General features: G+C 36.8%; 1 protein-coding gene across 1 annotated transcript in view; it reads left to right on the top strand.

Moving 5' to 3' along the window:
- The window catches only part of TDO2 (tryptophan 2,3-dioxygenase), a 19,010-nt gene extending 2,305 nt beyond the window's left edge, over positions 1–16,705 (top strand). The window contains exons 4-12 of the mRNA XM_021698814.1: positions 1,996–2,066; positions 3,382–3,509; positions 4,986–5,172; positions 7,265–7,372; positions 10,459–10,570; positions 11,921–11,978; positions 13,573–13,652; positions 14,399–14,489; positions 16,186–16,705. Of these exons, the coding sequence (XP_021554489.1) occupies positions 1,996–2,066; positions 3,382–3,509; positions 4,986–5,172; positions 7,265–7,372; positions 10,459–10,570; positions 11,921–11,978; positions 13,573–13,652; positions 14,399–14,489; positions 16,186–16,339 (989 nt within the window). The 3' untranslated portion in view covers positions 16,340–16,705. The remainder of the gene's footprint in view (positions 1–1,995; positions 2,067–3,381; positions 3,510–4,985; positions 5,173–7,264; positions 7,373–10,458; positions 10,571–11,920; positions 11,979–13,572; positions 13,653–14,398; positions 14,490–16,185) is intronic.
- Positions 16,706–18,782: the final 2,077 nt, after the last annotated feature.

The following is an 18,782-nucleotide window of genomic DNA, read 5'->3' as shown; positions in this document are numbered from 1 at the left end:
AAATAAATAAATAAATAAATAAATAAATAAATAAATAAATAAATAAATAAATGTTTTAAAAAATAAATAAAAAACTCTTTTCAAGAAATAAACACTCAAATTTATTGTGACTTTACATAATCGTATATAGATCTGCTACTAAACAGAAAAGTAAAATTTTTCTAAAGTGTGCATTTATTCTCTCCAGACTTCTTACCTCTGGGCAGTGGTTTTTAATGTAGGAATTCATGACTTCAGGAGTTTAGAAAGTCCCTGAACTCATTGAAATTGTATGCAAAATTTCATGAATATGTGTCTTAAAGAGGTCCGTGACCCCAAAATATTAAGATTTACTCTAAGATTGTTGGTGCCCTAATAGTGTCCTCTGTCTGACCAGGTCCAGTGATTCATACTTGTCAGTGCTCCACTTCTAGACAGGTTTTCTTTCCCTACCAGTTCTTTGTGTCTTTTCCTCAAATTGTTGTTTGCTTCACTGACTGGTTAAAATGATCAACCCCTTAGAGTAAAAAAATAAAGATGGAAAATAATTGAGTTGATGTGTTACCTCTCCTGTTTTCATGTTTACATTTTTATTGGTGATTTAGGCCAAGACAAAAATCAATAGAAAAGGAATCGTGGCAGGGGAGCACAGATTTGGAATGAGAAAATGGTTTAGAATCCCATCTCCACCACTCTAAATTGTGTGACCTTGGTCAGGTTTCTTGACCAGTAATTCTATTTCTCCATCTGTAAAATGGAGACAGTTATTTTATCTTCTCATTCGTGGAGTTCTTGTGAAGATGAAATGAGCTAATGTGCCTTGAGCACTTAGCCCAAGTATAGCACAAGATAAGTATACAACAAATGGGAGCTATCATGATTTGGTAGGGAGATTGTCCTTCCATCCTTCAGTTATGGCATGTGGTCAGTGGGTCATGGAACTAGCCACACAAAGTTAAACCTGAATTAAAAGATACAGAAACTGATTAATAAACATTTGATTTGCTCTTGGTCCAAATATGAAAATTAGAATCCCTAGAAGTCTCCTTAGATGTAATTTCAAATTATAATTTGATTCTCTATGTAGTACAGAAACATAGACTTTACCCATACAATAGCTCCAAATAGAATGCACAAGATAGCTCCAAGATTTTTGATATTCTATGCTCATCTAATGACTACACTGGCTATTTAGTTCATTTATTCATAAAATAATCACCCAATGTTTATCTTATGCCAAGCGTTGGGTTATGTACTGAGGGAAGTAGATGAATATAATGAAGTTTTGGACTATTCACAAGCTTGTCCTCCCCATAATATTCCAAGCTTCCAGAAAACAAAATGTTCTCATATTCATCAGGTTAGTGACTATTAATGTCTCAGTTTATAGATGGAGATGAGTATCACTTCTGCTTTCCCATACACCTCCAACTTCCACACAGGAAGTTAGAGTTAGATTATGTGCTATATCTTAAAAGACCTAGACAATTCATTTGTTGAAAGAAATCAAAATAATAATAATGAATATGAAGCATATAGATAACATGGCTGGCAGAGTAAAACATTCAATAAAAGAAGACTATTATAACATTATCACTAATATTTGTTTATAGCATAAATATAAGGCTATATTGGTATTCATTATTTTAAAATTACATTTTATTTCTTTTTCAATGTGTTAACCATGTCTTTCATGTAATTATGGTCAAAAAGACTTCCATACCTTTTGGACCTTGAGAGCTTGTTTGGAGGTTCTAGCAGGGGAGCGCAGCTACTCATATACCCTTGACCGAAGAATGGTCCTCCTCTATCGGGGAAGGTCGTCCTCTTCGACCGAGCGCGCAGCTTCGGGAGGGATGCACATGAGCGGTGAGGGAGGAAGGGGACACCCGCCTAGCCAGCCAGATCAGCCGAATCAACCCTGGCGATCAATGGGGTGACAGATGTCGCAGCCAGATCGCCCTCACATCCAGACTCCCATACCTTTTGAATTGACAATGATTTCTCTCATTGCAGCTTATGAACTCTGGTTTAAGCAAATCCTCTGGGAATTAGATTCCGTTCGAGAGATCTTTCAGAATGGCCATGTGAGTTCTTATGTCACAATATTGGATTTATACTTTTTTTTTGAGAATGTAGAATATTGTTAATTAGAAAAACTTACCACCAAATGATGGGATTATTGCTTAATGGAAACATTTTCAAAACCCTTCCGAATTTCAGGTTCCTTTCAAATTTCAGTTTCAGGTCCCTTATTGAGAACTCGATTTTTTTTTTTTTTTCCCTTAAAGTAAGTTGTTATATATGGTGGTAGATTGCCAAGATAGCTAATATAGACCCTTTAACTAATAGGTACCAGAATTGTATTTCTTTCTTGTGTGTGTGTGTGTGTGTGTGTTTTCTTTAAAGATTTTATTTCTAATGAACATTTGCTATGGGAAGATGGGAACAATGATGAGGAAAGTGAAACAAGAAGAGAGAGGAGGTAGGAAGAGAGTAGTAGAAGAAAGAAAAAGAGAATGCCTGGGTGGCACAGTAGGTTAAGGGTCTGCTTTCTGCTCAGATCATGATCCCAGGGTCCTGGACTGGAGCCCCCCCACCCCCAATCGGGGTTCCCTGCTCAGTGGGGGGTCTGCTTCTCCCTCTGCCTCTTCCCTCTCCCTGCTCATGTTCTCTCTTTCCTCCCTTGCTCTCACTCTCTCTCACTCTCTAAAATAAATAAATAAATCTTAAAAGAAAGAAAAAGAAAAGAGAGGAGGAGGAGGGGAATACAGAGGGAAGGGCTGGGGAGGATCAAGCGTGGGAGGAGAGCAGAGCAGAGCATGAGGTGGTTGCAGAAGTCTGAATTGCACTTCCCCACCTCACACCCTCTTCCTGCTCCCACGTACCTCTCCCAAACAGCACACATTCTAGTCCCCCTGCCTCTGAGCCCCTGTTCCATGACACCTCTGCACACACAATACTCTTCTCACACATGTGAATACCATTGCCATTTATGTTAATGGCAAGTTTGGGGCCCTCCGTAAAAAGGAGATTTATCCAGGTGTTGCTTAATCCTCACCCAGAAGTTTCCACGTTTCCTTGAACTTTATTCCTCGAAGCAAACTAAAAGAGAGAAATTTACTTTGACATCAGTGGTCGTTGTGTTCCAAAATTGACCTCTCACTTGCTTCCATATAATTTTCTATTTTTAAAGAAAGAGAGATGATTCTGATTTTGCAGACAATCTTTGCACACAACTTAGAGTGGCTACTAATTCAATACATCTTATGGCAAATTTTAATTCCCATGTTCCTCTTTAAAATAGAGAAAGTCAATAGGAGTACTTTGTTGTTGATAGGCTATTTTGTATCTTCTAGAAATCAGAATTGATGACCCGATGTTTCATTTCTCAACCATCAGGTCAGGGATGAAAGGAACATGCTGAAGGTTGTCACTCGGATGCACCGGGTGGCGGTGATTCTGAAACTACTGGTGCAGCAGTTTTCCGTTCTGGAAACCATGACAGCCTTGGACTTCAACGACTTCAGGTGTGGACCCGTGGCTTTGTAAGAAGGCAGTGGCGTTTGCCCTTTCTTTCCGGTGGCATAAAAGGGGAACGTGTGTGCTGTGTAAGGAACCTGTTCCACTACAAACTCGCTGGAGTCTTAATCACAAAGCATTTGAGAAGTTAGTAAAAATATGTCCTCACTCACTTGTACACACAAACATAATGTGATCGATTAATTTCAATTCATTGTCGTGTGCCCTGTTTTTATCCAAAAAGGATTTTACGCTTGATCTTAGCCAAAAGGCCAAGAAGCCATTAAAAAGAATTTTAGACAACTTATCAAAATGGCTAACACAACTGACATGACACCTGTAGCTGAATTTTAAAAAATTGCAAGCTAAAAATAGAAGAGAAACAAGAGTTGACGGGAAGCCTGTCAGCAAAAGTGTCGGTTTAAGTTATGGATTGAACTATAAATGTTAGCTCTGCATTTCCAGGCAGCCAAAGCCATACGTATATATTTTTTTTTTTTTTTAAGATTTTATTTATTTATTTGAGAGAGCGAGAATGAGAGAGAGTACATGAGAGGGGGGAGGGTCAGAGAGAGAAGCAGGCTCCTCGCCGAGCAGGGAGCCCGATGCGGGACTCGATCCCGGGACTCCAGGATCATGACCTGAGCCGAAGGCAGTCGCTTAACCAACTGAGCCACCCAGGCGCCCCACCATACGTATATTTTTTAAAAAAGCTTTTTTCATACCAAAATTGGAGAAGAGATTTTCTTAAGAACATCCGGTGCATTTAATGTTGTAATAGGCAGTGTCTCTACCATGCCTGACGGTCAAAGAGAAATGTAGTAAAATTCCTCTGTGGTGGTTTTAAAAAAAATTGAAGTCTTAAAACCAATTAGATGAAGGAAGCTTAGAAGGATCTAAGAGTTTGGGTGGTTGTGGGGTGGGAGTAATAACATTTTTTGATTGCCTATTTTGTGTGAGGCAATATCTCATTTGTTTCACTGGTAATATCTCATTGTGCTCATAGTGATACTAGATAGTGAGATCAATGATGATATCCAAGAGTACAAATTTTAGGAGGGATTGAATAATATCTATAAAGAATCTTTTAGCACTATAGAATAAGAAATATCGCTCAATGTCCACGTGTCTTTATCTCAGGAAAAAATTAGTACACAAACACATAAACATATATCTGTATATATGTATGTGTGTGTATATGTACATACGTATGCACATGCATATATGACATTTCCCAAAATGTATACACATTTCATCTTTAAATTGATTAATCGACAGCAACAATGATGTTTAGGGAGCTCAATTTTCTTTCTTCGGTAAGGTCAAATCACAGGTCTCTCTAGGCAGTTTTGTATCCCTGTACTTGGTGATATCTAAGAGAGTAAAACTGATGACCTCTCACAATAGAAGAAACCATTACAGTGATTTACAATGTCAACTCCTCTCTTCTTTCTATTCTCTTGCCTTCCTCCATTTATTCGCAGAGAGTACTTATCTCCAGCATCGGGCTTCCAGAGTTTGCAATTCCGACTCTTAGAAAACAAGATTGGTGTCCTTCAGAGTTTGAGGGTCCCTTACAACAGAAGACATTATCGTGATAACTTCAAAGGAGAAGATAATGAACTGCTGCTTAAGTCGGAGCAGGAGAAAACACTGCTGCAGCTAGTGGAGGTACAATCTCAAATATTATCTTTAAAGTCTAACTCCCTCATCTTGTTAATTTAGCTTCTGTTAGATTAAAATTCTAAAACCCGAGCGTTTTGTCACGTTCATTGTAAATAAGAACAGAAAAAATTGGGCGCCTGGGTGGCTCAGTCCGTTAAGCGTCTGCCTTCGGCTCAGGTCATGATCCTGGAGTCCCGGGATCGAGTCCCCCGTCGGGCTCCCTGCTCAGCGGGGAGCCTGCTTCTCCCTCTCCCGCTCCCCCCTCTTGTGCTCTCTCTCTCTCTCAAATAAATAAATAAAATCTTTTCTTTTTTTTAAAAGAAGTCTTCTGGTGCAGGGGCGCCTGGGTGGTTCAGTCATTGGGCGTCTGCCTTCGGCTCAGGTCATGATCCCAGGGTCCTCGGATCGAGCCCCGCATCCGGCTCGCTGCTCCGCGGGAAGCCTGCTTCTCCCTCTCCCACTCCCCCCGCTTGTGTTCCCTCTCTCGCTGTCTCTCTCTCTGTCAAATAAATAAAATCTTAAAAAATATAATAATAATGAGGGGCACCTGGGTGGCTCAGTCACTGGGCGTCTGCCTTCGGCTCAGGACCCTGGGATCAAGCCCCGCATCAGGCTCCTGCTCCTCAGGAAGCCTGCTTCTCCCACTCCCCCTGCTTGTGTTCCTCTCTCACTGTGTCTCTCTCTCTCAAATAAATAAATAAAATCTTTAAAAAAAAAAGAACAGAAAGAATTTATAAAAATACTTAAATTTGACTGATTAAAATATTTAAAATATAAAGAACTCCTTTGAGAATTTCAAAAATATTTATATAATCAGCTATGTTAATATCTAATAACCTCATCTTATAAAACAAGTCTTTTATTTTATTTTTTAAAGATTTTATTTATTTATTTGACAGAGAGAGAGACAGCGAGAGCAAGAACACAAGCAGGGGAGTGGGAGAGGGAGAAGCAGGCTTCCCACTGAGCAGGGAGCCCTATGTGGGGCTCAATCCCAGGACCCTGGGATCATGACCTGAGCCGAAGGCAGACGCTTAACAACTGAGCCACCCAGGCGCCCATAAAACAAGTCTTTTAAACAAGCCTACTAAACAACATTTAATTGGCTGATTTTTAAGTTGAGTGTAGTTAATTCTTCAGTGAGCTTTACTCCTTTAAGGTATTCCATTATTGAACAGTTCCACAAGTTGTGTATTTTTCTCAATTAAACTAAATACTAAGAGTATAGTCCTGAGAATTTGTTCCCTTCATATCTTAATTCACTACAGGCCTATAAAAGGTCTTGAGGGATTATTGTTTCTTCATAAGTAAATTATTAAATAAAGATTATATGGTCTTGATCTCCTTCACAAGCGTTTTTTTTTTTCTTTGCAAATTAAAATTTTCTTTTAGGGACTTATACTCTGCACACTAATCCCTTCGATATTGTAAATGTGGATTTTAGGTTAATATGTTGTACATAATGCCAAAAACAGTTCATAAAGATAAGGGGAGAAAGAATTACAAAGCTAATTTCAAAACCAAAAAATAGGTTAAATGAGAATCCACAGAAATGCATGAATTTTGTTTCATTTTTACATTAAAATTCTTGTATATGTTCACTATACTGGAATTAAAGTAAATTAAAAAAAAGTCTTGTGGACTTTTAAAATAATTGAGTAATTAGTTGATTTCAAAGTTGCGAAGTATACCATGCTCCAATATTTAGAAGAGATCATATCTTTTGCATGTAGTAATTCCTTCAGCTCCTAAGCCATAAGGTGTTTTGAAAATAAACCAGAAGTCTTCATTCAAACAACATTTAGATATGTTCATAGATTTATAGAACAAAGTTGGGATTTCTCTAGTAATATATTTCTTAACAAAGATTAAATATTATCAATATGATTGCTTTAAAGATTAAGAAGTGAAATATAATAAATGGCTATTCTTTACATGAAGAAATTGAAGGGAAAGAAAATATTTATACACAAAAAATTTATGACATATGTTTCTCAAAATTAAGAAAATTTCCTGTTTCAAGTTCAGAGATGTTAGGAATAATGTATTTTACATAATTTAAATGTTACAATTTATTTACTTAAAAAAAACACTTCAGGCATGGCTGGAAAGAACACCAGGTTTAGAGCCACACGGATTTAACTTCTGGGGAAAGTTTGAAAAGAACACTGTCAAGGGCCTGGAAGAAGAATTCACAAGAATTCAGGTATTTATGATGCCATAAGTAAATATAAGTTTATTACGGATGAAGTATTGAGATTTTTATTTAACAAATCTCCAATTTTCTCTTAAACTTTCACTTTTCTTATGTTCTTTTTCTTTCACAAATGAGTCGGCAAGAAATACATCACATAATTGATTTTATTTTATTTATGTACAATAAAAATTAAATTAAGAAGTTCATTATAGACAAGATTTTGGTTTTGATAAATATATCAGGTTAATAGACCTTTTTATTTTTATTAAAAATTTCATATCATGACCAATTCTATACAGAAGTAGGCTCACAAAAGACCAGTCAACCAAATATATTTAACCATATAATTTTCCCTGGGCTCATGTATATTTGCAGGGCCCTTCCTATACTGGCTCTCAGTTCAAATTTCTTTCATCTTAAGAAAGATATTGTTGAGGGGCGCCTGGGTGGCTCAGTTGGTTAAGTGGCTGCCTTCAGCTCAGGTCATGACCCCAGGGTCCTGGGATCGAGCCCCGCATCGGGCTCCCTGCTCAGTGGGGAGCTTGCTTCTCCTTCTCCCTCTGCCTGCCTCTCTGCTTACTTGTGTTCTCTCTCTATCTCTCTGTCAGATAAATAAATAAAATCTTAAAAAAAAAAGAAAGATATTGTTGATTCTTCATTTCCCATCCTCTCTTCGTGACTACATTTCTTGAAAGAATTGTTTCAATTCTGTATCTGGAGAGTCTGTATCAGCTAGTGCTTAAAGCAGGAACTTTGAAGTCACACTTCAAGTCCCACCTTCACCTCTTAATGACTGACATTGAATTTCTTCTGTTACTTAACCTCCCTTTGCTTCACTTTCACCTATGGTAAAATAGAAAATAAGAGTATCTTCCTTTAGGACTATTATGAACATTAAATTAGATGAATATCTATAAGGTATTTAGAACATGGTTAGCGTATTTCTTTATCTCTCATCTAATCCCCAACCCAAACCAGTCTGTCTTCTTGTCCCATCATTCACAGATGGCCTCCAGGTATATAAATCCAATGGCCATTTTCATTTTACTTCATTTCCTAGTGGCATTCAATAATGACTACTTATTCTTTCTTGAGTATTTTTTCCCATTGGATTTGGTACGATGTTGTGTTCCTTTAATTCTCTGGCCCTTATTGTCTTGATTTGTCCCCTTTATGGGCTCATTTTTCTTCTCAGACAGATAAGTGGTAGGATTTCACAATGTATTGGCTTAGACACTTTGTATTCTCTCTGTACTCTCACCACATGAACTCATTTATACCCACTGTTTCAATATGTACTTATATACCAATAACTCTCAAACATTCATCTCCAGCATAGATAGCTCTTTAAATTTCAAATTAAATATTTCACACCCTACTTTATGATTTCCTCCTGGTCCTCTCAAAAACTTAGTGATAAAACCAAACTTAAAAAAATTCCCTTTTCCTTCCACGCTCATATCAACTCAGTCTTCTACAAATTGAAAAAATTTTTCCCTTACAAACCATCTAGTTTGTCAAGTCTGAAATGTACAATTGATCCTTGGCACCTCCCTCTCCCTCAGTCACTTCTTCAACTTATCACCAAATCCTACCAATTTTACCTTCTAAATAGCTCTCAGGTACCTCCATTTTATCTACCACCTTCAATCAAATGCAAACTGCTCTTGCTTTCCACTTGGTCTCATAATTTTTCTCAACTATCCTACACTTCTCCCCAATATGACTCTATTCCAATTTATTTTGCATACTGCAGTTTGAGCAATCTTCTCAAAATGCAGATCTGATCACATTTTGCTTTTGCATAAAACCTGTTTATGTCTCCTTATTGTTTTTAAAATAAAGATAAAAACTTTTAACATAGTCTTCAAGGTGATTCATGATCTCATGTGGCCCAGCCATATTGAATTTCTTTAAGATGAATTTAGTTCTTCAAATTTATCTTCATCTTTTTTATATGTTATTCTCTGGGCTTGGAATATTCTTCCCCAGGTAACTCCTTCCATTCTTCAGGTCTTGGCTCAAGGAGAACTTCTTCAGAAAGATCTCCCCCTGGGTTGCCTGGGTGGCACAGTCTGTTGAGAGTGCGACTCTTGATTTAGGTTTTGGTCGTGATCTCAGGATACTGGGATTGGGCTCCCTGCTCAGCGGGGAGTCTGCTTGAGATTCTCTCTCTCTCTCTCTCTGTGCCTCCAATCGTGCTCTCTCTCTCTCTTTCTTTCTCTAAAATAAATAAATATATCTTAAAAAAAAAAAGATCTCCCCCCACTCCCTGACTACTGTAAGTTATTATGGCATTATACTGCTCCTGTTTTCTACTGTCCATGCTTGCAATGTAATGTCTAGGTGATTATTTGTTCAATGTCTTATTCCCACCAGATGATATACTGCATGAGATCAGGGAACTCAATTTTTGCTCACAATTTTATCTCTATCACCTTAGCATGACATTTACTAAATAAATGAATAATTAATTGACAATAATGTGCATACAAGTTCTCACCACATGAGTGATTGTTCAGACAAACTGAAAATAATTGACTTACCTGATTTTTACTTCAGCTCAATTGAGTTGTAAGTAAAGCATTTGTAGTAGGCAGAAGTATAAGAATTTCCTTAAATGAGTCAATAGATATCAAATGAATAAGTATCTGAGGGTGGTAAATGTCTAAGAAATTATACTTACAGAATATAAATAGAGTTAATAGTTTTTCTGACTGGAAATTCTTAACTTTTCCTAAGTAGAATTACTTTACTTCCTGTCTTAAAAAATTGCTGCCTAAAATTAGACCATTGTCAGTCACTTGTAGTTATCCCCAGTTTTGCCCATCTGAGTCCATTTCTCATGATATTTATGAAAATAACATTTGAAACTAACAAATCATGTAAACTTAAATTAAAGGGTAAGACCAGTGAGTGTGAGGAAAACCCATCTCATAAGCCATAATTTCCAAGTTGTATTATTAGATGATATGGTAAATATTCCAACTACAACCTTTCTGCTCCTGGTAAGTCTGTTTTTTACAAGAGATGTTTTCCGAAATAAGATTCTATGATCTCTCTTGGGGGATATTAATGTGATATTTTCCCCCAAGGCTAAGGAAGAGTCAGAGGAAAAAGAGGAACAAATGGCTGAATTTCGGAAACAAAAAGAGGTGTTACTCTCCTTATTTGATGAGAAACGTCATGAACATCTCTATAGTAAAGGTGAGTATTTTTTCTAAGGGTCCTTTCCCTGGGAGGTATGACTGTGAGATCAAAATATCAAACCTTACGCAGGGGAAATAAAATGAAAATTTATATTGCACTCATAGAAACAAGAACTGGGTTAATTTTATCTGTTATAACTTTATGTGGTAAGTTTACATGCCCAATTTATCGCAAAGACATTGTAGTCAGAAGCTTTCATAATATGTGTCCAACGTGCAGGAGACCAGGAGAAACTGAATATGATTTTGCAATTTAGTTCACAATGTAATAGGGAGAGAAATGAAGACAAGCAGTGTAATTGGAAACAGCACAGTGATATAGAGGAGAGGAATAAGTATTGTGAAGGCAAGGATGGCTTTGCAGAGGAAATCAGTTTCCCAAGCAGACCAGGGAAAGCACGTATGTAGACTTTCTGGCATGATTAATGTTGGGCTATTATTTTCTGAAGTTCATTGACCAGTATCATCAATGCCTTCTTTATTTAACTCTTCATTTATATGTTTGAAATTTTTGTGTTCATTTGTATTTGGAATTTTTATTACAAAGTACTTGTAAATCTTTTGCAAATGAGAAGTAAAAATTAATTTTTATGACATAGGTACAAGGCATAGCAGTATATGAAATTAATATGAAATGCTACAAACTTAAAGGTTTTTAGTCTCATTTTCTTTTCTTTTTAAAGACACGTCTTTTATTTTTATTTTATTTTTTTTAAAGATTTTTTATTTATTTATTTGACAGAGAGAGAGCACAAGCAGAGGGAACAGCAGAGGGAGAGGGTGAAGCAGTCCTCCGCTGAGCCGGGAGGACCCGGGGATCATGACCTGAGCCGCTTAACCAACTGAGCCACCCAGGCGTCCCTAGTCTCAGTTTTCTATAAAACCTCTGTAAAGATAGCAAAATCTTGTTTGTCTGCAAATAGAGCAAAGCCTTTTAGTAGAACACACATATGAGATTTTATATAATGATGGTACTCCTTGAAGCCAAGTGATTTTAAGTAATTTTAAGTGAATTAGAAAAAATATATTTTAGTATGGAAGTTAAGTATTTTCTATATCAAGTTTTCCTAACATGATACTTAAAGGTTTTGAAAATTTAAAATGCATATATTTATATTTTAAATGCATATATATTATATAAAGTGTGCAAAAATAAAATGTGTATATATATATATTTGAAGTATATATATATATTAGTTTGCTTTTTGAAATCTAAGGAATAAAAAATTTAAACTAAAACATTGTTTTCTAAAAACATGTAAAACTTAATTATTTAAGGTGATGTTGCCAAATTACTATGACTGCCCTAAATTCCTCATTAAATTGAAACTCGCTATGTATCTTGCAGGTGAAAGACGACTGTCATACAGAGCACTTCAGGGGGCCTTGATGATATATTTTTACAGGTAAAAGCAAATTAGAAGAGTAGAACAGAAGTTGAGGAGTGGGTACAGATCATATTTCAGATATAAAGCTTATAAATTGCAATCATAGTTTTAAAAAGTCATTCAGTTTTGGAGGGAAGCTTAGAAAATAATTGTGAAGGTTAATTAGTTTTTGTCTTTTAGATAGTAAGAGTATAACTTTATCCCTATAGTGGGTAAAAATATACATATACATACCCACTAATTAATTAAAAATCCTTTTTATTAAATTCTACAGTATATGACATTAAATGTCTTAAATGGCCAAAGTTTAATCTACCTCAGAAACTGTCATAAAATGTCTTCTGTCATTAAACAATGTTATAGTTATTTTTATTTTATGAAATCAAAAAAAGTGGATAAAGTGAAAACACTTTTATAAACTGTTGTCCTCTTTATTCTGCAATTTCAAGTAAAATTGTCCTCACTGTCTAAAGTGTGAGAGGTGTCCCTTACTCCCACTCCATGTGTATGAAGGCCTCATCTTCATGTTTCATAAATTAAATGTATCAGAACAATAGAAAGCACACTAGCAAACATTAAAAACAAAACCAAAAACAAAACCTCTGTTTACTGGACCTCTTACTTGTATTTACTTGATTTTTTTAATCTTCTCAAATTCCAGGGTGCCTGGGTGACTGAGTCGGTTAAGCATCTGCCTTCAGTTCAGGTCATGATCCCAGGGTCCTGGGATCGAGCCCTGAGTCAGTAGGGAGCCTGCTTCTCCCTCTACCCCTCCCCCTGGCTCACGACCTCTCTCTCTCAAATAAATAAAATCTTAAAAAATAATCTCAAATTCATTTCTTCAGAAACATCAACAAAATGTTTTGACTTTTTTCCTAAAATCCTACTCAAAGTATGCCTCTCAGGTTTATGTATCTGAAGCACAAAATGTACTGAGAGTGTTGAATGAATAGATGAAGAAAGGAAAAAAAAATAGGTACTAGAGGAAATAAAAAGCGGTTTTTGTTTTTGTTTTAATATCTTTGCCTAGAAGAAGTTTTAATATCTTTTGCCTAAAAGAAGCTGGTGAATCTGAGGTAGAGTATATGTCTACCTTTTTTTTTTTAATTTTAAAGATTTATTTATTTATTTGAGAGAGAGAGCAAGAGAGCATGCGTGCACGCATGCATGCACGAGTTGGGGGCAGGGGGGAGGAAGAATCTCAAGCCGACTCCGCGCCCAGCGTGGAGCCAGATGCAGGGCCTGATCTCGGGACCCTGAGATCATGACCTGAGCTGAAACCAAGAGTCCGAGGCTTAACCGACGGAGCCACCCAGGTGCCCCTGTGTCTACCTTTTAATGAGAATCGATGTTAGGCGTGATTCTGGCTGGTTACTTCACGTATGTTTCATGGAATTTTCTAGACCCTTTACACAAATGCTATAAGCTGAGTAGTAGTATCCTCATTTTTGAGATGATGAAACAGACTGAGAGAGTAATTCAGGGCTGCTATAGCTCTTAAGGGGCAAAGTTGACATTTGTTTCCAGAGCCAACCGATTGTAAAACTCATGCCCTTCTGAACACACTGGATTTGCTTCAGTAGATTTCTTCTTCTTATTATTTCTTCTTTAGGGAAGAGCCTAGATTCCAGGTGCCTTTTCAGTTGCTGACATCTCTCATGGACATAGACACACTCATGACTAAATGGAGATGTAAGTCTCCCCACACCTTCCAGCACCACCACCTCAACCCTGATAATCCTTCTCCCCCATCCTATTCCTTTACTCCTTTTCTCCATCTGTCTGCTCCCCTTCCCACTATCCTTTCTTTCCTCCTTTGTGTGTGAATGACTTTTTTTTTTTAAATCAACCCAGTAATTATTCTCACCCAGGGCTACTTACCCATTATACACAGCAAGCAGAGTGCCTAGGGCCCAGATTACCTTTGGGGGCCCATGAAAATGTTTTATTTAATAATCAGAAGAAAAAATTACCTTTAGGTTAAATAGAATGTCTTAATATATAACCATAACTTATTCGTCCTTATGCCAATACAATTTTAAAATATAATTTTTATATATATATATGTATATGTGTGTGTGTATATATATATATATATATATTTTTTTTTTTCTTTAAGTGGAGGAAGAGACCCATGAAGGCAAAGGTGGTGAGGGCTTGTGAAAGTCATAATGAGGCCCTACTCTTCCCCTATTGTGTTCACAGGCTAGTCCATCATTATGTTGGATGGAGTCATATGCATTTAGCCTGAACCAAGCGGGGTGCCAGGCAACCCACTTGACTCATCTGGCTCTCACATGCAAACCTTCCATATGGCTAAGTGATAAGGTGTGAACCTTTTCTTAGAAGCAATTATCATTACCCACCCCTTGTTTTTAGAAAACTGTGGAACTAATGGCAGAAAAATATCCATGAAGTTAATTTGTGTGTTTGCCTAGATAACCATGTGTGCATGGTGCACAGAATGCTGGGCAGCAAAGCTGGCACCGGTGGGTCCTCTGGCTATCAGTACCTGCGCTCAACAGTGAGGTAAGATGGGGGAAAGTCACCTGTTTTTCTTGCTGGAAGTCACCGATTCTTGGTTTCTGTGCATTATCTAGGAAATGTGATTTATACTTGTTCCGATCTGAACTGCTGAAACTGGTTAGATTAAGGTATTCCTATTAGAGAGGTCATTGTAAAAATCCTTAGTTCTGGAACTTCATCATGTTGATCCTGAGATGAAAAGGGGCATGGTACCTGCGGTCGCACCACCCATGAGGATGGGAGGGAGTTCATCCAAGTAGGAACATTTTCAACGCATTCTGGCTCAAGTTTGGACTGATTCAAACAGTTATCATTCATTCCACTAACGTCCTCTTGCCTGGGTGAATGACACAGCTGGAAAATAGTTTCTTACTTCCTGGTATGACTCTCTTTTATAAAAACTACTTCCATCTACTTCAGAGAGTGCCCAGAGTGTTTACAAGAAAAGGGGTCAACATTTATTTAGCACTTAAAACATGCTAGAGAGATTTATAGGACATTTGTGTTCTTAATTTATTTAGTGTTCCCAACAATATAGATGGACACAGAGATAGATACATACATATGGAAATGAGGAAACCTACAAGGCCCCTGGGGAAGGGAGAATCAGCTCAAGAACAAATTAGATTTTCACAGTCTCCAAAATTCTTCATATTGTACATGGTTTTCATCCTACTCTTACTACCAGATTGACAGTTGTAAGACACACGGGTTCAATTTTTCATCCTTTTAATAAATTTTCTTTTCCCTAGGAACAAACTCTAGACTAAACAATTTATAAAATTCATTGGTTTAAATTTTCACAGTCATCACATATTTTTTCTTTCCCTGGGGATAAATTCTGTTAGCATGAAACAGTAAATGATTGTACCACATGGACATACACATCAGTGGATGGTGGGAATAATGAACACATAAAACACTTCTAGTGTGTGCCATTACCTCATGAAGTCTTCACAAAGACCTGGTCAGAGGAAAGGGTTGTAGTTTTTATTTTCCAGAGTTAGGAACCACGACACTGAGGTTTAGACAACTTGTCCAAGTTCACACGAGTTGCAAGTCACAGAGCAGAATTTGAACTCTCATTCGACCTCAAAGGCAAATGCTCTTCCGCTATAAAGCTGCAACGGTTAAAACAGTTGACTAACACACACAAGAGTGATTGTAAATGCTAAAACCAGTTATAGACATTTACTATGAATCTAAGTTGGCATTTCAATTTATTAATCCATTCATGTTGGTTACTTAACAGCTACTTTGTAGGTGGGAGATATTTTCTAATGAACAACTAAGAATTTTATATGCTTAAATTTTTTTTTTTTATTTTGCATACCATCCTTTAAAAGTCAGAAACAAGAACACACCCTTATTTTTATGAAGGTAGCATGACAATCATAAGACTCCAGGTTTTAATCTGAACCAGCCTGATCAGGATCAATGAAACATATAATACTGTTTTATGGGCATGAACTTTGAATGTGGAGTGAAAAGGAGGGGATCTTAATGCTTATATTCCTTAACTCCTTAATATTACATATGTAATATGCACAAAATGTAATAGATAATGTATAACAAGGCATAATATTAAATACTAATTATGGCAAAAAATCATTATCTGAGAAATGAAATTTTTTGATGAAACATTTTAAATATTTCATGTCAATAAATCTATACCATCTGTATATTTGTGTTTTTCCAGTGACAGGTACAAGGTATTTGTAGATTTATTTAATCTTTCCACATATCTGGTTCCCCGACACTGGATACCGAAGATGAACCCAATTATTCACAAGTTCCTTTACACGGCTGAATACTGTGACAGCTCTTACTTCAGCAGTGATGAATCAGATTAAAATCATCTGCAAAAATCTATGAAGACATCGATTTCTCAGCCTGCATTTTTAAAATTTTTCTACGAATTTTCATGATACACAAAGAGTCCTACTGTAATATATGTATATCTATATATAGATAGATAAGCACTGTGGTGCTCTGACTCAATCCTGTAAATAATTTTATTGACTCATTTTTTGTGATAATAGAAGACTAAACATTAAGATAGGCAATCAGTTGAATTGTAACATTGTACATAGAAGATTTTCCTATTAAAAACTCAGTGTCCCCTGATACTTACCTTAATATAACCATTTAACCATTTAACACAATCATTATCTCGTTTCATACTTTAATGAGCTTGTAAACTTCAGCTACTTCAAATATTTTACGCAATAAAATGTGTCATTCTGTACAAAGACTTACACAATCAAAAAATTTAAGAAATAATAAGAATTAGTCTATTTTCCATATATTGTTTTGGAAACATTGCTCGTCTTTATTGGGACTCTTGATGACCAATGACAGAAATCTACCTGAAGTTTGCCTAGAAGGGACTTGCTGGACAATTCCACTAGCTCAAACAATTGAGAGGAGCCTGGGGATGGATCCAGTTCCTGGAATATTATATTCCTGGAAGACTTTGAGGATCCTTTGTGTCTCATCTCTTCTTTCCTGTAGGTGTTGGCTTTATTCTTCCCTGCTGTAGGCCAGCTCCTTGCTCAGGCAAGGTCCCAGCTTCCAGCAGCTCTGGACCAGAAAGTCAAAGGTGCTCTTCCCTGCTCTGGCAGGCAGTCAATGCAGGATTGAAGTTGGAAAGAGTGATAGTTCCCTCAACTGAAGAATGTTGTTTCCAAAAGAGAGGAGGAGAAAACACACTAAACAGTGATTTACTTCATTTCTAATAACAAGTTATTAGATTCAGAGTTTAGATCAGACAGGAGTTTTATTCTTCTTTTTCTAGATCAGCCAGGATATTGGCAATAGTTATTTAAATTTCTTTTATGAAGGGAAGCAAAATATTAACAAAGGAATCCAAATGCATATCAACCTTGACCTAGGGTGATTATCTATAAGCAAGCAGCAAGTTCTTGATGGAATTGAACTATTCTTTGGTCTCAATTAATTTTTGTCTTACAAGGATCATGTTGTCTAGTTTGTCTCTAGACAAACAATTTCACATAATTGCTTTTACCTATAAGGCCCTTGCATGTGTGTGTGTGTGTGTGTGTGCACGTGCACATGTACAGAGTGCCTGGCCAAGCTGAAAAATACAGAGACAAGTAACATGGTGGCTAAAGGCAATGGCTTTGAAATCAGCAAATGTGGGAGCAAATTCTGGCACTGCCATTTATTAACTATCCATTCTGGTATCAAGTCCAGTTTAAGCCCCAGGTTACTATCTATATGATGGGGATAAAAATACTTATTTCAAGGGGCGCCTGGGTGGCTCAGTCAGTTAAGCATCTGACTTTGGCTCCAGTCATGATCTCAGGGTCCTGGGATGGAGCCCCATGTCCGGCTCTCTGCTCAGTGAGGAGTCTGCTTCTCCCTCTCCCTCTGCCTTTGCCTCTGCCCCTTCCCCAGCTCGTGCCTCTTTCTGTCTCTCTTTCAAATAAAGAAAAAAAATCTTAAAAAAAATATGTGTCTCAATCTTTGCTCTTCTCATGAGGTAATGAAAAAATATGCTAATAGATGCTCTGTCACAAGATGCCTTGGAATCTTAGAATAAATGCTATTTGTCAAGATTTAGTTTTTTTTAACAGACTATGTGATTTGACTTAACTCTTTGTATTTTTATTTCTTGGTGTGACTAAACTAGATAGTTGTAAGAGTTTTTTTCAAGGGATATATCAGTAATTCTTAATGTAAGGTCAAAAACAGTTTGTAATGTCAGTTTCTACCCTTACCCCCATTCCAACTTGCTTCTAGTGCTGATGATCTACTTTAAGTTATAATTCTTAAATAAGTCACAAAGTCTGTGTAAGGTTGCCTAATTTAGTATTCGCTTTGAGATCTTTGTGAAATCACACCCAGGAACATCTTTATGATTTTTGTCATGACTCCTAATTATTATGTGAAAATTTCATTGCTTTCCCTTTAGCCTCATTGGGTGAACTTCAAGGAGCTCACTATGGCTGGAGCATAGCATATGTCCATATAGAACAGCGGAGATTGAGGCAAAGAAGATAGAAAAGGGGCTTCTTCATGAAAAGTCATTTAAAAGAGTTGGCATATCATCTTTTAGGCATTGGAGAACTCCTGAATGGTTTAAAGCAAGGAAATAACATAATGTTGTCTTACAGAGATGCAAATCCAGGGGACACATAGTAAATGGATTATAATAACATTCATCAGAATCACCTGGAGCACTTATAAAAATAAAGTGTTTCGGGGTGCCTGGGTGGCTCAGTCGGTTGAGTGACCGACTCTTGGTTTCAGCCCAGATCATGATCTCATGAG

Source organism: Neomonachus schauinslandi, chromosome 2 (genome assembly GCF_002201575.2).
Source record: "Neomonachus schauinslandi chromosome 2, ASM220157v2, whole genome shotgun sequence".
Taxonomy (NCBI): Eukaryota; Metazoa; Chordata; class Mammalia; order Carnivora; family Phocidae; genus Neomonachus; species Neomonachus schauinslandi.
Note: the sequence above shows the minus strand (reverse complement) of the source record. Positions and strands in the feature narration are given on the sequence as shown.